General features: G+C 39.6%; 1 protein-coding gene and 1 pseudogene across 1 annotated transcript; both read left to right on the top strand.

Moving 5' to 3' along the window:
- The first annotated feature begins 8,886 nt into the window (after positions 1-8,886).
- On the top strand, positions 8,887-9,574 carry LOC149819617 (octanoyltransferase LIP2, mitochondrial pseudogene; annotated as a pseudogene).
- Positions 9,575-11,788: 2,214 nt separating this feature from the next.
- On the top strand, positions 11,789-15,462 carry LOC149819616 (uncharacterized). The gene is made up of 3 exons (XM_089983440.1): positions 11,789-13,109; positions 13,903-14,687; positions 14,863-15,462. The coding sequence occupies exons 1-3, from the start codon at positions 11,789-11,791 to the stop codon at positions 15,460-15,462; spliced, it is 2,706 nt and encodes a 901-aa protein (XP_089839566.1).
- The last annotated feature ends 3,569 nt before the right edge of the window (positions 15,463-19,031 follow it).

Raw genomic sequence — 19,031 nt, 5'->3', positions numbered from 1 at the left:
CCATTTCCATGCCAACTTTCAGGTTTCAGTCCCAAACACAACATAGGTATGTTGCAGAATAATGTGCATTGGTGATGACAACGAGGACAGCGTTGATGATGATTGTAATACATAGCAGCAGTCATAATCATGCTAGCAGTAGTAGAAGTAGTTTATTTCTATACAATGTCCATAATGGCAACCTTGTTCTTGTGACACTTTTATTCCAAAGTTTAGCCTACAATATCATGTAATCACACCATATATTCCCACAAACCATCACACAGAAACCAAATTCATTGTACAATTGGATAAGCAGTAGAAGATCCACCTCTTCGAAAGTTCAAGTGCACTTGGTGAAAAGGAAAAAGTTCAGTCAGAGATCAAGAAAGGGAAGCAGGCTTACCCAACAGGTACTTCAAGGTTGTCCATTGCATACTTTGCCTGTAAAGGGAAAGAAACACTTAGGAAACCAGGAAGCAGGTACAAGAGCCACATAAATAATTGACATTTCAAAACATACTTTGCCTATGAAGGTAATGAAGAACCAGACTAAGAAACCAGGAAGCAGATACAACACCACATAGACAATAGGCATTTTAAAATACTGCCAGGAAAGGGAGATAAATGTTCATAATAAACTCCAATCAATAATAGATCGTGTAAAGGAAGTGATATTTAAGATCAGAAGGCATTAATGCATGTTAGAATTATCAAGGGTCTTTGAGTGAAAGGATTACGTGAACTGGTTTCTTAGGTGAAAACTAAGATCGAAAGATAATTTTAAAATTTTGAAGTATTCTTTTTTTCTCTTTTGAGACTTAAAAACAAATCTTAAATGTGAAAGTGGAAAAAACAAACATGAATTAGTCTGTATCTAACATAATCAGATATCAAGAAAAAAGGAACCCACGTTTGACATTCCAACCTAATCGGAACAAGTTTTATGTGTGTTCTCCTTATCAGGTTTATCAGCTTGAATCATGGTTACCATGTTCTCTACCCTAGGTTGTTAACTGCTCCCCATGACCCATCGCTCGTTCCAAACGTATCAAGACCCTGGGAAAGTTGGCAGCTCACAATGTCAACCAGCATGACAGCAAATTACCGCAGATTCAACTTGGACTGATAGAATTGGAGAGACTTGATCCAACTTGGGTTAAACCTATACAGTGATCATATAATTTAAGCAACAAATCATCATTCAACTCATGTCTACCGAAACGGCAAGACTTGATGAAGCTTATATTGAACTGATACAGTGGTCACATAACTTAAGCAATAAGCCATCATCCCTGCATGCCAAGAACGCAAATACAAGCACACGAACACCAAAGCGTGCACATATTCTGCATTGCAATGATACCACATACACAATTCATTCATGTAATAACTGGAAACCTTATCATACCATGTGATCATATATTGCATTGTCAATCACGAGTTTGGATGCACAAGCATGCTATCAAGCAAGCAGATGAAATATCAGAGGTTCGTGAAAAGGGGTGGCCATGAAGGTACCGCTTCAAGCGCACGCTCCATGAATGCAAGGCGAGTCCGTGAGTCCTCTCCCACAGAACCCATGATTCACCAACCAAGAAGATATCTGAACAGATGGGAAAATAGGTAATAAGATCGATCAGAAAATCTAGTGCAAGAAGAGATTTTCTGAAGAGAAACCAGAGAGAGCGGAGACGAGAGAGAGAGAGAGAGAGAGCCGAAATTTTAGAGCCGAAAGAATATCAACATTAATACTCATGAAGATCAACAAAATGTTGAACCCATGAACCAGACACAAAATGTTGAACCCATGAGAGAGAGAGAGAGAGAGAGAGAGAGAGAGAGAGAGAGAGAGAGAGAGAGAGAGAGAGAGAGAGAGTTCCTGCCCGATAGTTATCGATTCGGATCCGGGTCTCCCCTTGGTTAGGGCCCGTCTGTGATTGTACTTGATATTTGGGTGTCTACGAACGTCACCACGACTATTCTTCTGGTGGAATCCTCTCAATAGGGAGGAAGAATGGGTATGAGGGGAGCGATTCGATGATGGTGGGGAGATCGAATCTCACCCTTTGTTCGAAGATGGACTGAACGAGCAGACTGTGAATCGCAAGCAAGGTCAGCTTAACTCGCGAGACTCCTCTTTTCTGTTCTGTTTTTCTTGGTTTCCTTTGTTTCTGTTCCTCCATGTACTCACGAAAGTTAAAAGTTAGATAAGAAAAACAACCGAGAGAGAGAGAGAGAGAGAGAGAGAGAGAGAAGAGAGAGAGAGAGAGAGAGAGAGAGAGAGAGAGAGAGAGAGAGAGAGAGAGAGAGAGAGAGCAGTCATTGCCATCGATGACTATTGGCATCTAAGGTCCTTCCCAGTGGCTACACTCTCTGCACTTTCCGCTTTCCTACCTTCAAAATAACCCCATCCACCCATCTATCACGAGAGAGAGAGGGAGAGAGAGAAAGAGAAGGCAGCCATTGCCATCGATGACTATTGGCATCTAAGGCCCTTCCCAGTGGCTACACTCTCTGTCCCTTCCGCTTTCCCACCTTCAAAACAACCCCATCCACCCATCTATGACGAGAGAGAGAGGGTTGCATTGCATCTTGTCCCTGGTCGTCTGAAGGTATCCTTGCCCGAGAGAAGAGCTCAGACAGCCGGCTTGCCGAGGGCACGAGACAGCTACTGCTGACCTAATTACAAAATCACGCTCGTCTTTTCAGAAATTACAAAAGCTCACTTGAGTTAGAAAAATAATACTCATGTACTTACTCATATGCAGATTACCATAGAAAAATACTACTCATGTACTTACTCATATGCAGATTACCATAGTGTCCTCATCTTCTTCACGCACAAATGGAAAAATGGTCAATTTTTTTTACAAGTCTAGGGTTAGTTGGCTAAAAAAGGGAGACTCTAATACTGTTTTTTTCACGTTGTGGTGCGCACAAGGAGACAAAGGAACACCATCTATAGTATCACTGATCAAGGGGTTAATCTTGTTAATTTAGATCATACTCAAGTTGTGTTTTTTCGTCACTTTCAGACCCTGTTCACTAAAGATCAAGCTTCTGGTGGTATATTTCCCCACATGGCCTCTAGTCCTTCCTGTTCTGAGAGCGATAATGAACTACTTCTTGCTCCAGTCACGGATTGCGAAGTACGGGAAGCAGTTTTTTTTGGCAAATCCTGATAAGGCCCCTGGACCAGATGGATTTCCTGCTTCTTTCTTTCAGCTCTACTGGGATATTGTATAATAGAGCGGCGCACACAGTGGAAAACTCTCGAATCTCTCTTGTTCACAGAGAGACGAGAGGCTTTGATATATATAAAAACGTTGGTTGCAGATTGAATCTGGAAAGAGTTTAGCTAGATTACAAAGAGATAACAAATGTGATCACGTTGATCACTTTCCGTTTTCCTAAGAATACGCTGAGGTGGTTGAAGTCCATTTGAAGTGAATTGCCTGGATTGCCTTTCTTGATTGCCATCCTTATCTGTGTCGATAGAGTTCATTGGATGCGACTCTCTTGTGACGAGAGTAGGCTTCCTTAACATGCCCTTGCAAGCTCAGCGTGAGGTCCCTCAATTTGAGCTTGGCACGAACAGCAGAAAATTTGCCAAATGAGAGTGGTTTGGTAAGACCATCCGCCAGTTGATCTGCTGAGGAAATGAATAGAACTTGAAGATGACCTTTGCTAACATGGTCACAAACAAAGGCATGGAAAACCAGGTTAGCAGCTAAGTACAATGCTCCAATGTAATCACACCAAAGAATAGGGGGAGCTGGAGATACGAAACCAAGTTCATTGAGCAATGACTTGAACCAAATGAGATCAGCGACATCACATGCTATGAATTTGTATTCAGCTTCGGTGCTGGACCGAGCTACTATTTTCTGTTTGCAAGAGGACCAAGAGAGTATGTAGGGCCCAAGGAAAGCAACAAACCCACCAGTAGATTTTCTATCATCCGGGCAACCGGTCCGATCAACGTCTGAATTGAGTTGTAGTGATGGTGATCTTTTGAACAGAAGTCCATGATGAAGAGTGTTCTTGAGATAATGCAAGATGCGTTTAACAACAGACCAATGAGCAATCGTGGATTGGTGCATATATTGGCAGATTTTATTGACTACAAACACCACATCAGGCTGAGTGATGGTGAGGGATCGTAAACCCCTAACAATGCTTCGATATAAGGTGGCATCATGGAAGAGTGGAGAGTCATCTTTAGTGAGTTTAGTGTTGGAACTCATTGGAGTTGAAATGGGCTTGGCTTCGACCATATGCGCTCTTCCCAAGAGATTCAAAATATGTATGTTGACATAGATGAGCCCAGTATGGGAGTGAATGATTTCAATTCCAAGAAAATAGTTGAGTTGCCCGAGATCTTTGATAGAGAATTTCATTTTCGATCGAGTAATAAGCTATTGGATGGCTAAAGACGAGTTGTTTGTGATGATAATATCATCAACTTAGACCAGTAAGTATAACATGAGCCCATTTCGTTGAAAAATAAATAGCGAGGCATCAGATTGGGATGTAGAAAATCCAAGAGAAAGAAGATAAGAGTTGAGCTGTTGGTACCAGGCAGGAGGATACTATTTGAGCCCATAGATGGCTCGATCTAAGTTACACACATAATGAGGGAAGCAGTGTCCTCAAAATCTGGAGGTTGACTCATAAACATCTTCTAGAAGTAGGCCATTTAAGAAAGCATTGTTGAAGTCCATTTGATAGATGGGTCACTGCAAGGAGACAACAAGAGCAAGAACCACATGGATAGTAGTAGGCTTTATGACCAGACTAAATGTCTCAAAAAAATCAATGCCCTCTTCTTGGTGATAACCTTTGGCGATGAGACGAGCCTTATAACGGGCTACAGAACCATCAACATGATGTTTAATTCGATAGACCTGTTTGGATCCAATGACATTGAAGTGAGCCTGAGTGGAGACCAAATGCCACGTGTGATTTTGGATAAGCGCTCAAAATTCATCCTCCATTGCCGCCCAATGCCACATGCGATTTTGGATAATCTCTCAAAATTCATCCTCCATTGTCTCCCGTCATTTGGGATACAAGTTTGTTTGTTTGAAGGTGTGATCATTGCAAAAAAATTAACTTTAAAAAATTTGGGGTGTTCACAGAAGGTTGTGGGTTCTGGTTCAAGGGCATGATGTTGAAACAGGTTTACGAAATAGGATTGAGAGTCGTACAAAAAAGACGGAGGTTTAAGGGAACCTATCATAAACCGAGTGATGATTGGGTGAACATGATCGACAAGTCAGGAAAGAGGCTGAACAGGGTGGACTGAACTAGGAGTGCTAGGTATAGTAAGGGTCGGGCTACTAGGTAGGGACGACTCTGACTGATCAATCACTGGTGCGGGCAAGGGGACAAACTCAGTTAGACCAGGGACAGTTGAGTCAGGGTGAGCATCTGAACTTGGGTGGTGAGCCGAGTTGATGAGTTGACATAAGGCCTCGGTTCCGTCACATTGAGGGATGAGGACGACAAGAGGATTGAGTCCTCATTGGGAAGGTCGGTTTGAGACGATGATATAGACAAACGGTCTTGGGAAAACAACATTTCGTCAAAATAAACATAATGAGAGATATAAGATAGATGAGAGTGAGGATCGTAGCATATGTGTCTCTTGTGCCGAGATGCATACCCAAGAAATAAATAGGCTTTAGTTTTTGGTTGAAACTTTGGCATGTTATAAGGAGTTATAAATAGGCAACAGAGAGAACTAAAAACACGAAGATGCTGGTAATTAGGTAAGTATTTGAAAATCAGCTCATAAGGCGACTTACATCCAAGAACCAAGGTTGGCAACCTATTGATAACGTATGTTGTTGTTCGAAAGGCATCAACCCAAACCTCATAGGATAGAGATGCTCCATTCAACATACTTAGGCCAGTTTTCACTATGTGCTTGTGTTTGCGCTCAACCAAACCATTTTGTTCAGGTGTATGCAAGCATGAGAATCTGTGAAATATCCCATGATTTTGGAGGAAGGTTTCAAAATCATGACTAGTAAACTCACCACCATTGTCTGATTGAAAAGATTTAATAATATGCCCAAATTGATTTTCAACTATTTGCTTGAAGTCTTTGAAGCAATCAAACACTTGAGATTTAAATTGTATAGGAAAAAGCCACGAGAATCATGTGAAATCATACACGATTAAAAGATAGTACCTAAATCCTTCATGCAAGATCACTGAAGCTGGACCCCAAACGTCGACATGTACGAACTCAAGAGGTTGAGCCGTGTAGGATTGTGAGCGACTAAAAGGGAGCTTGTGAGCTTTCTCGACTAAGCAACTTTCACACACTTTTATATGTTTGTCTCTACTAAGAGAAATAGCATGTTTAAAATTTAGAAAAGAAACAATCTTCTTGTTGGCATGACCGAGACATTGACGCCATAGATCAAAGGATGTTTTCCTTCCGACATAGGTCGCCATCATCTGAGTTTCGCCTGCCTTAATTGGATAAAGACCCACGCTGGTTTTCGGTCCCCTAAGACATATCCTGCTTATTTGTCGATCCTTAACAAAGAATTCAGATGGGGTAAATTAAAAAATACAATCATTATCCTCAGTAACTTGGCCCATAGATAAAAGATTTTTCGCAATGTCGAAAACATGCATAACATTTTTTAAGGCAAAGGTAGAGCCATTTGACGATAAAATTAAATTTTCTGTGTGAGAAATAGGAAGAGTCTTACCATTACTGATCATAATAGACTTGCCCCCTTCATAGTGGGACTTGTTGGAAAATTGCTGATTGTCCATGGTCAGATGGTTTGTTGCATCGGTGTCAGGGTATCAATAGTCATCTGTGGTTTGTTGTAGAGAAGGCCTTTGGTATCTCATGGCAGTTCTTGGCTATGTGACCTCGTTTCCCACAATATTGGCAGGTCACATGTCCCGTTTGATTTTGAGGATTTTGAAATCCTTGATTGGATTTTTGCGAATTTTGATTAGAGTCTCTTCCTTGGCCCCTGCCTCGGCTTATGTAGAATCAATGCACTCGTCCTAAGGCTCTAGAGGTGTTGAAGGCAACATGGGTATTTTTTTGAGCTTCAGTTTGTTTCAGGTGCAACATGAGCACCCATTTTTTTTGATTGATAAGGAGATTGTATAGATCTACAAACTAATGGGTTGAAGCTCCAGTGGTGATCAATGTGAACGAAGCTTTCATACTCAACAAGGAGGTCATTTAAGGCAATTTGGACAAGGTCACTATCCTCCACAGGTTGATTGGTTGTTGCAAGCGAATCATCTAGGAACTTAATGTGGTCCAAGTAGGCCAGCATATCCATGCTTTCTTTCTCTATGAACGTGAGATCTTTCTTTAGAATCATAAGCCTCGGCAGACTCATACGCTTTTTCCAGCACAATCCACACTTCATCAGTTGTCCTAGTTCTCATGATTTGACCAAGGATAGGCTCTGAGACAGTCACTTTGATCCAGCTGATCAGAACGATGCCAAACAAGAAAATCTGCATTTCCTATTTTGCTCCCATTAGTTGCTGATACGAACTGCTCAGGTTGGGGAGAGGACCCATCCATGAATTTGAGGAGGTCTTAGCTGAGCATGACCGATTCAAGATGGGACCTCCAGAGAAGATAATTTTCTCGGTTCAGCTTGACCAAGACCAGACTGACTATGGTGTTCTATTGAGTTGCTGGGAAGGAGGTAGCCATGGTAAAACTCATTAGAGTTTGCAGAGCTCTGATACCATAAATGAGCGACGCACATAATGGGAAACTCTCGAATCTCTCTTGTTCACTGAGAGATGAGAGGCTTTGATATATATAAAAACGTTGGTTATAGATTGAGTCTGGAAAGAGTCCAGCTAGATTACAAAATATAACAAATGTGATCACATTGATCACTTTCCCTTTCTTTTCTTAAGAATATGCTGATATTTGGAATTGGCGTTTTTCCGATATTTTCTGTTTCAATGCGGTTTCTCGAAAGTAACTATAAAAATGGGTTTTTAATGCAATTTTTCTATGGATCATGCATAAACTAGTATGAATAAAATATAAAAATGCATGCATGATCACTTGGGTTGCCTTTCTTGATTGCCATCCTTATCTGTGTCGATAGTCCATTGGATACGACTCTTTCCTTGTGATTTGAGTTGGTTTCCTTAACATTGTAAGCTATGATGTCTCTAAGGCAATTAAAAATTTCTTTGCTAAAGACAAGTTAGTTCGCAAAATTAATGCTACTGATATAGTATTGATTCCGAAGCTTGCAGAGTCTCGATCATTTGCAGACTTTCATCCCATTTCCTTATGCAACTTCATATATAAAATTATAGTTAAGGTGATGGTTAACAAGATGAGGGGCATTCTAGCACACATCATATCATAGAATCAGGGTACTTTCTTGTGTGGGCTTACTATTTAGGAAAGCATTCTCATGGCCCATGAGGTCGTTCACTCCATAATTGCTTAGAAGTTTCCTGATCTGTCTCAAAATAGATTTATCAAAAGCTTATGATCATGTCTCCTGCATTTTGGTCCCCATGCCCTCAAATTTTTGCCAAGTTGATATATTACATGCTTATGTGAATGTACTAATTTTTAGCTCTAGAGAATGTTTGTAAGTTCGAGAGACATTTATGTGCTCATGGATGCAGAATTGAGTAATATAGTACAGATATCTCATTTTCCTTGTGGGTCACCTACACCTGACAATATGTGCAGCTAAAACCATGCATTCTTGTTGGTGCAGAAATGAATAACTGAGAAACCCTTTTTGTTTCCATGTTGCCTCTGTGTAACCATGCATGTTGTTGAAGCCCTCTATCGGATGCTGGAGCTAGTGTCAATCAGTTTGCGTATGAAAATGTTGAACAATTGAACCAGAAGGATTCATAGAGATGAAGGCCCTGAGGAGCCCTGAGGTGTGGAAGGTGGGGTTGGTGAACTACTTAGATGCACTTAATGTTCAGGAGAAGCTTGTATTTCTAAGAAAATCAGGATTCCAGACAGTGTTGTCACTTCAGCATCCACCCACTTACACTCTAGGAAAGAGGAGGACAGTCCACAACTTGCTTGTCTCTAAGGCTGAACTTCAATCAATGGGGGCAGAGTTGCATTACACACAAAGGGGAGGAGATATGACCTTTCATGGTCCACGCCAGGCATTCCTCTATCCTATTATTTCACAGACAGATTGGATTAAGAGCAAGGAATTATGTGGAAAACCTTGAGTTGACAATGATTGAGCTCGCGTCACACTATGGTGTGTGTGCTCGTGCTGGTGGAAGTGGAGAAACAGGGGTATGGGTTGATGACAGAAAGATTGGTGCTATTGGTGTGAGAATTTCCTCTGGCATCACTTCTCATGGGTTGGCCTTCAACATTGATCCAGATATGAATTTTTTTGAACATATTGTGCCATGTGGGATAGATGATAAAGGGTTGACATACTTGAGAAGAGAGTCCAAGATGGACCTTCTTGCTGATGAAGTTATTCACGAGCAGTTGATTTCCGGTTTTGTGAAATTGTTTGGCTTTAGTGATGTCACATGGAAGCAGGATGCCACTTTGCTCCGAAATATGTAGAAATGTTGAAATAGCCTTCCAATACCATGTGATTGTGCTTGTTGGCCTGCATGGAGTTGGCTCACCATTTAGCTATTTCTCATGTAATTTGCATTCTTGAAATACTGTTTATTCTTTTGAAATTTGACAACAATTACACGATGAAGTTTATAACAAGAGGCTTTTCTCTCTCTCTCTTTTCCTATTGTTGTTGGAGTGGGGATGAGAAGACCTATATTTGCAACCAATTGTTGTTGGAGTGGGGATTCATTTAACTAAAAGCCTAGAATTCTGCAGCAAAGCAAATGATTTACTGCAAAGGATGTGCTTTTGTGAGGAATGTTTTGAAGTTTCTTCTAGAACTTTGATCAAAATCAGAGTGACTCAATTTAAAAAACCAGCAACCATGTGTCTGTTGTGAGCTATGTCACATGGGTGCGGGTGCGGGGGTGCGGCACTTTCAAAAAACTTGGGTGCGGGGTGCGGCAAAAATATAAATATATATATATATATAAAGTCCAAAAGTTGGACATAAATGACCCTGGGTGTGTTGACCGCATCGGGTGCGGGTGCGACACCTAGTTGGAGAGTCCCTGTGACATAGGTTGTGAGTGTGACGATAGATTATGTATCTGGTATAATTGATAAGGACTGAATGGCTTGCCATAATTTTCATCTTATGGTAGGTGTGCTTGTTGTATCTGGTAACATGAAGCATGCTTGACTACATGAACTCTGGTTTCTCTTCTGCTACTAGAAAATTGTTCACAGCCACAATAGAAACTTTGTAGGCTATTGAGCTACGTTTCAGGTAACGAGAAAGTCACCACAAATGATGAAAATATAATGAAGGTTAAGATGATATATTTTCACATTTTTTCTGTGCATGAACATTGGTCGAAAATGATGTAACTTGTGCATGATCTGTGGCTTACGCTCCCACACTGCCTCCGGCATTTTTGCTAGATTTAGTTGGCTGTTTGGCAATGATAGAAATGAAAGAAATTGTTCATTCTAAGGGTTACCTATATCTCAAAGTATAAAAATAGTAGCAGGGAACTCTTTAAATTTCTGATGTTTGTCAGACAAATAGGTGGTTTAGTTTGAATCTTAAAACGTCTAGGATGGAATTAGCATTTTGCTTTTTCAGTCTACAAGTTCAATATAATGTAAACAGCCAATTTTCAGAAGGATGGTGAGTGATACAGGGAACATGCAGTCATTCATACTCATTGGGCCATTCATACTCACTCGGAGATGCAGGGATGGTAAACCCTGAGCTGTCAAACTCCAGATGATAGAGCTCCCTGTTTTTAAGTTTTAATCACCAAGCAAGCCCTTACAAGTAGGCCATAAATTGGTTTTGAAGCATCCCACCATGTGCTCCAATCTAGCCTATCTAATCTACCTGTAGGCACTTTTCTTTCAGTGTCCCTAGGAGCATAAAGAAATGGCATGTTGAACTGATAGGTGATATACTATTAATTGATACAATTAAGGCCTATGTTCATGCTGGGTGCTTACACGTGATCTTAAGCCATCAGGAAGTATCACCCAGCTTGTTTAAAACAAAGAATTTGAGAAAATTCTCAGGTATATTTTGATCAAACATGAGGAAAAGTATATACTTAAAACCTTGGTACATTGTAATTGCACATGACATATGAGTGTGATATCTCAAACTCCAAACAAGGAAGATTCTACAAGTCATCTGTCAATTATCATGACTACAGTGTGAATGAGAGATGACTTGCAGCATGTGTTAGTGAAATGCCTAGTGTTGGTGGCTCTAATACCCCTACTCTAGTCACTAGAATTTTTTTAATAAGCCAAAACTCTAGCATAGGTCACTGATAGTAATAGGTAGCTAAAATCCATAATGCAGTTTATCCAATAATTGGAATCTCAAACTACTGTTGGAAAAATCAAGGTTCTTTTATGTACGTGGCTTCTTTTAGCCAAGTTTGTTGTGGTCAGTTAGTGTTGGTTGCAGAGTCCTTTGCATGTTAGCACTTTGTTAGGAGTTAGTGGATAACTGTTAGTTATGGGCTCCAGAATATGTAATGTTGGTCTATTGTATTTTAATAGAGCAAGTAATGAAAACTTAATTGTATGCTCTTTCAATTCTAACATTGGTATCAGAGCCAACGAGGTTTATAGAGTAGTTCCAAAGAAAGAGAGTTTGTAATATAAGAGGGGTGGAGCATCAACTTTATTTTTTGTAGCAGCAAAACAATGGCAATTGATGCTTTTGTTCAACCGGCGATTCCCCGCTTTGATGGTCACTATGACCATTGGAGCCTGCTTATGAAGAAATTTCTCAGATCCAAGGAGTATTGGCAAGTTGTTTCCGAAGGAATTACAGAACCAACAACCGGCACGACAGTGACAGATGCGCAAAGGGCGAAGCTAGAAGGGCTCTGGCTGAAAGATCTCAAGGCGAAGAATTATCTTTTCCAAGCTATTGATCGCTCAATCTTGGAAAGCATTCTTTGCAAAGATACCTCCAAGGATATTTGGGATTCCATGAAGAAAAAGTATCAAGGTTTTGTAAGGGCAAAGAGGCAACAACTTCAAGCTCTTCGTTCAGAGTTCCAAATGCTTCGAATGAAATCTGGAGAGTCAGTTACAGATTATTTCTCAAGAACGATGGCAGTCATCAACAAGACGTGGATCCATGGCAACAAGATGGAGGATGTCACCATTGTTGAGAAGATTCTTCGATCCATGACACCAAAATTTAATTTTGTTGTATGTTCTATAGAAGCTAATGATGTTGATGAACTTTCAATTGATAAATTACAGAGTTCATTGTTGGTTCATGAGCAGAAAATTAACCAACAAAAGAAAGAGGAGCAAGCATTGAAGGCCTCATCAGAAAGGCATTCTGCACCAAGTAGAGCTGATAGAGGACGAGGAAGAGGTCGAGAAGGCAAAAAAAACAATGATCGTGAAAATCAACAACAACATCATCAACATCATGAGAATCAATTTCAAGGAAGAGGAAGAGGACGTGGAGGCCATCATTCAACAAATTATAAGCCAAAGTCAGCAGACAAGTCCAATATTGAGTGCTACAGATGTCATAGGTATGGCCATTATCAGTCAGAATGTCAAACTAATTTGAATAAACAAAGTGGAGAAAGAACTAACTTTGCAAAAAAAGAGGAAGAGGTGTCTCTACTGATGGTTTGTCACGTGAAGGAAGAAATTCAACAAAACATGTGGTATTTATATTTAGACACAGGCTGCAACAACCATATGTGTGGAGATAAGAAGGCGTTCTCAGATTTGGACGAGACTTTCCACAGCACTGTCAAGTTCGGCGACAATTCCATAGTCTCTGTCATGGAAAAAGGAAGGGTAACCATCCAAACCAAAGGAGATTCTGCTCACACAATCTCTTATGTTTTCTATGTGCTAGATTTAAAGACCAACTTGCTTAGTATGGGCCAGCTGCAAGAAAAGGGGTACGAGATTTCTATCAAAGATGGAGTCTGTAAAATTCAAGATGCAAAATTGGGTTTAATTGCTCAAGTTAAGATGACGGCGAGTCGTATGTTTCCTCTCTATCTCAAGAACACCCCCCATTCATGCTTCTCGGCAAAACTGAGAAATGTGGCATGGTTATGGCATTTTCGCTATGGTCATCTAAACTTTGGTGGATTGAAGACTCTACAGCAGAAAAATATGGTGTTTGTTCTTCCTCAAATCACAGCTCCCATCGAAGTTTGTGAAGAATGTGTTGTTAGCAAACAACACTGCAATCAATTTCCTCAAGGAAAATCATGGAGAGCAAACGAAAGCATTGGAGCTGGTTCATTTTGATCTATGTGGGCCAATAAATCCAACTTCCAATGGAGGTAGAAGGTACTTTATTACTTTCATTGATGATTTTAGTCGAAAAACATGGGTGTATATTTTGCAAGAAAAATCTGAAGCTTTTGCAACCTTTAAAGCTTATAAAGTGCTTGTTGAGAAAAAAGTTGGCAGCTCAATAAAGGTACTTCGCACTGATCACGGTGGAGAATACAATTCACAAGAATTTGCAATTTTTTGTGAAACACGTGGCATCAAGAGACAACTTACAGCAGATTACACACCACAACAAAATGGTGTCTGTGAGAGAAAGAATCATACAATTCTAAATATGGTGCAAAGTCTCTTGACAAAGAGTGGCGTTCCAAAAAGTTTCTGGCCTGAAGCAGTCAATTGGAGTATTCATATTTTGAATAGAAGTCCCCCTTTTGTTGTCCAAAATTTGACACCTGAGGAAGCATGGAGCGGACGAAAACCGGGTGTAGATCATTTCAAAATTTTTGGGTGTCTTGCTCATGTCCATATTCCAGATAAAAGGAGAAGAAAGCTAGATGATAAGGGAGAAAAGTGCATTTTTCTTGGTATTAGTGATCAATCAAAAGCTTATAAGCTATACAATCCTATCACCAAGAAAATTATTATCAGCTGTGATGTGTTTTTCAATGAAGAAGGAACTTGGTCATGGAATGAAAATGGTGTTAAACAACATATTCCAGCAGATTTTGATGATGATGAGCAAAGGTTGCAGCCATTGAAGAATGCACAGAAACCAGAAGCCACTCAAAATGCTCTAGTAATTGATCAAAGCTCACTTGCAACTGATTCAAATGAAGAACAAAGGTCTCAATGTGTTCGAAGAAGACCTGCATGGACAACTGATTATGAGGTAAACGGTGTCGAGCAAGATGTGAATGCACTTACATATCTTGCTTTGTTTTCAGATTGCGATCCTACCACTTTCGAAGTTGCTGTCAAAGAATCAAAATGGCGGAAGGTGATGGATGAAGAAATCTCAACAATTGAAAGAAATAATATTTGGGAGTTGACTGAGCTTCCAAGAAAGCAGAAGACAATTGGTGTCAAGTGGGTGTACAAGACAAAATTGAAGGAGAATGGCGAAGTAGACAAGTACAAGGCACACTTAGTAGCTAAAGGCTATAAGCAAGAGTTTGGTGTGGATTACAGAGAAGTTTTTGCCCCTGTCGCACGACTCAATACAGTCAGATTGGTGATTGCATTGGCGGCTCAAAATTTATGGCCTATCTTTCAGTTGGACGTGAAATCAACTTTCTTACATGGAGATTTGGATGAACAGGTATTTATAGATCAACCTCTTGGTTATGTTCATATTGGAGAAGAACATAAGGTGTATAAATTAAAAAAGGCACTATATGGACTAAAATAAGCAAGAGCTTGGTATAGTCGTATAAATGCTTATTTTTCTAAGAAGGGTTTTAAGAAATGTCCATATGAACACACTTTTTACAAAGATTGGAGATGGGGGTAAAATGCTCATTGTCTGTATATATGTTGATGGCTTGATTTACACTGGAAATGATAGTGCCATGTTTGAAAGTTTTAAGAGATCTATGATGGTTGAATTTGAAATGTCTGGTCTTGGTATGATGCATTACTTTCTTGGTATAGAAGTAGTGCAGTCCTCTATTGGAATTTTTATTACTCAAAAGAAGTATGTGCGAGAAATGTTGGACAGGTTTCAGATGAAGGATTGCAATCCTGCCAGTACACCATCTGAGCTTGGTTTGAAGCTAAACAAAGATAATGGAGGAAAGAAAGTTGACAACACTCTTTACAAGCAAATAGTGGGGAGCTTAATGTACTTGACTGTGACAAGGCCTGATATAATGCATGCAATAAGCATCATTAGTAGATACATGGAATGTCCTACAGAGATTCATCTCTTGGCTGCAAAAAGAATTTTTAGATACCTGCAAGGTACTAGAGAGTTTGGGATGTTCTACAAGAAGGGAGAAAAGTCAGATTTATTTGGTTTCACAGATAGTGATTATGCAGAAGATACACATGATCGGAAAAGCACATCTGGGTATGTTTTCATGATGAGAACATGAGCTGTTTCATGGTCATCAAAGAAGCAATCAATCGTGACATTATCAACCACTGAAGCTGAATTTGTTGCTGCAACAGCTTGTGCTTGTCAAGCTATTTGGCTAAAGAAAAATTTGAAAGAACTGCCTTTCAAGCAAGATGGGCCTACTCTCATTTGTTGTGACAATAATTCAGCAATCAAGCTCTCAAAAAATCCTGTTCTACATAGTAGAAGCAAGCATATAGATGTGAAGTATCATTTCTTGAGGGATCTCACGAATGATGGAGTCATTAACTTAATTTACTGCAAGAGTGAAGATCAGGTTGCTGACATATGTACCAAGCCCCTCAAATTGTTTGTTTTTCAAAAGCTATGGAAGATGCTTGGTGTTTGCACTTTGGATAACCCAATTTGAGAAAGGGTGTTTCTGATCTAACCCTCACTAAACGGAAGCATCAGTTTAAGGGAGGGATTGTTGAAAAAATCAAGGTTTTTCTATGTATGTGGCTTCTTTTAGCCTAGTTTGTTGTGGTCAGTTAGAGTTTGTAGTGGTCAGTTAGTGTTGGTTGCAGAGTCCTTTGTAATGAAATATGCGGAAAAGCAAAGAGTGCACTAAGCACTTACAACATCTACTAATGAACAAACAAAGAGGGGCTAATACCCAAACCCACAAGAGACAACACAACATAAAAATATAAATGCCTCTTATTGAAAGAGAGAGAGCTCTCTAGAGTGAAAAATACAAGAGGGGAGCACCCCTATTTATACACAAGAGGAGGAGAGGGAGAGGGAGAGGGCCAAGAGGCCTTAAAAGGAGAGCCACCTAGGGGGCTCCCCATGTAGTCGTTGGGAGCCCCCAACGGTCACTAATGTGACCGTTGGAGGCCCCATCGACTACATGGTGGGGCCCCTTTTGAGTGAGCAAAAAAACAAAAAAATAAAAAATACATTTTACAAAAAATAAAGAGAAAAATAAACAAAGAAAAACAAGTACCCCTATCGGGTACTTGTGAAATGACAGAAATACCCCTATCGGGTATTATATATATATATAAATATATATATATATATGTGAATTACATATATTTTAACACCCTCCCTCAAGCTTTACGGGGATATAACCGAAAGCTTGTTAAGGAGAAACAAAAACCGAGGAGCCGCAAGAGCCTTAGTGAAGAAGTCCGCCAACTGGTACTCTGATGTGACGTAAGGTAGTGCTATAGTTCCTCTTAGGTATTCATCCCGAACGTAATGGCAGTCCATCTCAATATGTTTAGTACGCTCATGGAAGGTGTGATTGCTTGCAATATAGATTGCGCTTTTGTTGTCACAACACATCTTCGAAGGAGTAGAGATGACAATGCCCATATCACTGAGGAGGCTTCTTAGCCACACAAGTTCCATGGTTGTAGTGGCCATAGCACGATATTCTGCTTCCGTCGAGGACAATGATACTTTGTGTTGCTTCTTGCATCTCCACAAAATCATAGAGTCACCTAAGAAAACACAAAAACCGGTAGTTGAGACACGGTCATTGGGATTTCCTCCCCAATCTGCATCGGTATAAGCAATTAAATCAAGTGACGAGGCAGAAGAAAGAAAAACTCCCTTAGTTATGGTATTTTTGATATATCTGACAATCCTTAAGACTGCACTCATGTGCACGGTTGTAGGTGCATGTTGAAACTGACTGACAGAGTGGACGGCATGAGCAATGTCTGGCCGTGTGATGGATAGATAGGTTAGAGACCCAACAAGTTGCCGGTAGGGAGTAGGATCCTCGAGAGGTGTTCCATCTTCCAACCTTAATTTTGCATTGATGACTTCTGGGGTTTCTGTCTTCTTGTCATCGGAGATACCCGATTTGGAACAGATGTCAGCAGCAAGTTTCATCTGAGAGAGAATGTACCCTCGAGGAGAGTACGCCACTTCAATTCCTAAAAAATATCTTAAGAAACCAAGGTCAGACATATCAAAATTTTCTTTCAAAACCTTTTTAATATCATTAATGCCTTGCTCATCACTTCCTGTGATGATCATATCATCAACATAAAGTAGTAAAATAACTACAGAAGACCCTGCACTTTTCACAAACAAAGCAGTGTCAGTATAACATGAATGAAAATTTAAACTTGTCATTACATTACTAAATCTACCATGCCAAGCCTTTGGAGCTTGTTTTAAACCATATAATGCCTTGTTAAGTTTAAGAATTTTATTTTTACCAATACATACTCCTGGTGGGGGATCCATGTAAACTTCTTCATTTAATTCGCCATTTAGAAATGCATTCTTAACATCAAGTTGATAGATAGGCCATTTCTTTACAGACGCAATAGCAATAAGAGTTCTAACACTAGTCATTCTAGCAACCGGTGCGAAGGTTTCTTCATAATCTATACCATATTCCTGAGCATATCCTTTAGCTACTAATCGTGCTTTATAACGTTCTAATGAACCATCACTCTTGGTTTTAATTTTGAAGACCCATCTACATCCTATTGATTTCTTTCCAGTGGGTAACGAAGTTATTTCCCAAGTTTTTGCTTTTTCAAGGGCACTAAGCTCTAAGTTCATGGCTTCAACCCATTGGGGAATATTTTTGGCCTCATTATAGTGTGAAGGTTCATGAAATGAATGTAATGCAATTAGACATGCTCTATATCTAGGAGTTAGGGACTCATAGGAAACAAACCTATTTGGAGGATTGGAGATCCGACTGGATCTCCTTAAAGATGTTTCTTCAATGTCGGATCCTTGAGAGTATTTTTCTAAGGCACTTATCTGAGTTTGTTGACCACGCCTAACATATGTTTGGATTGGTCTATTATTCTCATCTACAGCATTATAAGAGGGATTTCCTCTAGGTCATTCAAAGACTCATTAGAGATTTCCTCTTCTTGAGGAGTCTCATCTTCTTGAGATAGAAGATCAAATAAAAAAGTATATTCACTTTCGTCAATGTCTTTAGTTTTCTCAAAACCATTTTCATTTTCCAAAAAGGTTACATCTTTGGATACATAGAGTTTGTTATTTTTCAAGTCAAAACATCTAAAACCCTTTTGATTTTCTCCATAACCCAAGAAAACACATTCAATAGCTTTAGGAGATAATTTGTCCCGTTTATGAGTAAGGACAAAACATTTACATCCAAAAACTCTTAATCTATTGAAGTCAGATGTTCTTTCAAATAGTTTTTCGTATGGAGATGTATTTTGTAAGGATGAAGATATCATTCTATTTATTAAATAAGTTGAGGTTAAGGCCGCTTCGGCCCAAAAATTCTTTGGAATTTCTTTGGAAATAAGGAGTGTCCTAGTAGTTTCCATGATATGTCTATGCTTTCTTTCGGCCAAGCCGTTTTGTTGAGGAGTCCTAGGACACGATCTTTGATGACAAATCCCATTTACTTCTAAATAGTTTTGAAATTCATTTGATAAATATTCTCCACCCGAATCGGATCTAAGAGTAGAGATATTACTTGAAAATTGATTTTTAACTATCATATGAAATTTTTTAAAAAACTCAAAGACTTCGGATTTTAAATTGAGAAAGTAGATCCATACATACCTAGTATAGTCATCGATGAAA

Source organism: Nuphar pumila, chromosome 12 (genome assembly GCF_984573655.1).
Source record: "Nuphar pumila chromosome 12, dmNupPumi1.hap1.1, whole genome shotgun sequence".
In the NCBI taxonomy this organism is placed as follows: Eukaryota; Viridiplantae; Streptophyta; class Magnoliopsida; order Nymphaeales; family Nymphaeaceae; genus Nuphar; species Nuphar pumila.
This window is presented reverse-complemented; position numbering and strand designations above follow the sequence as displayed.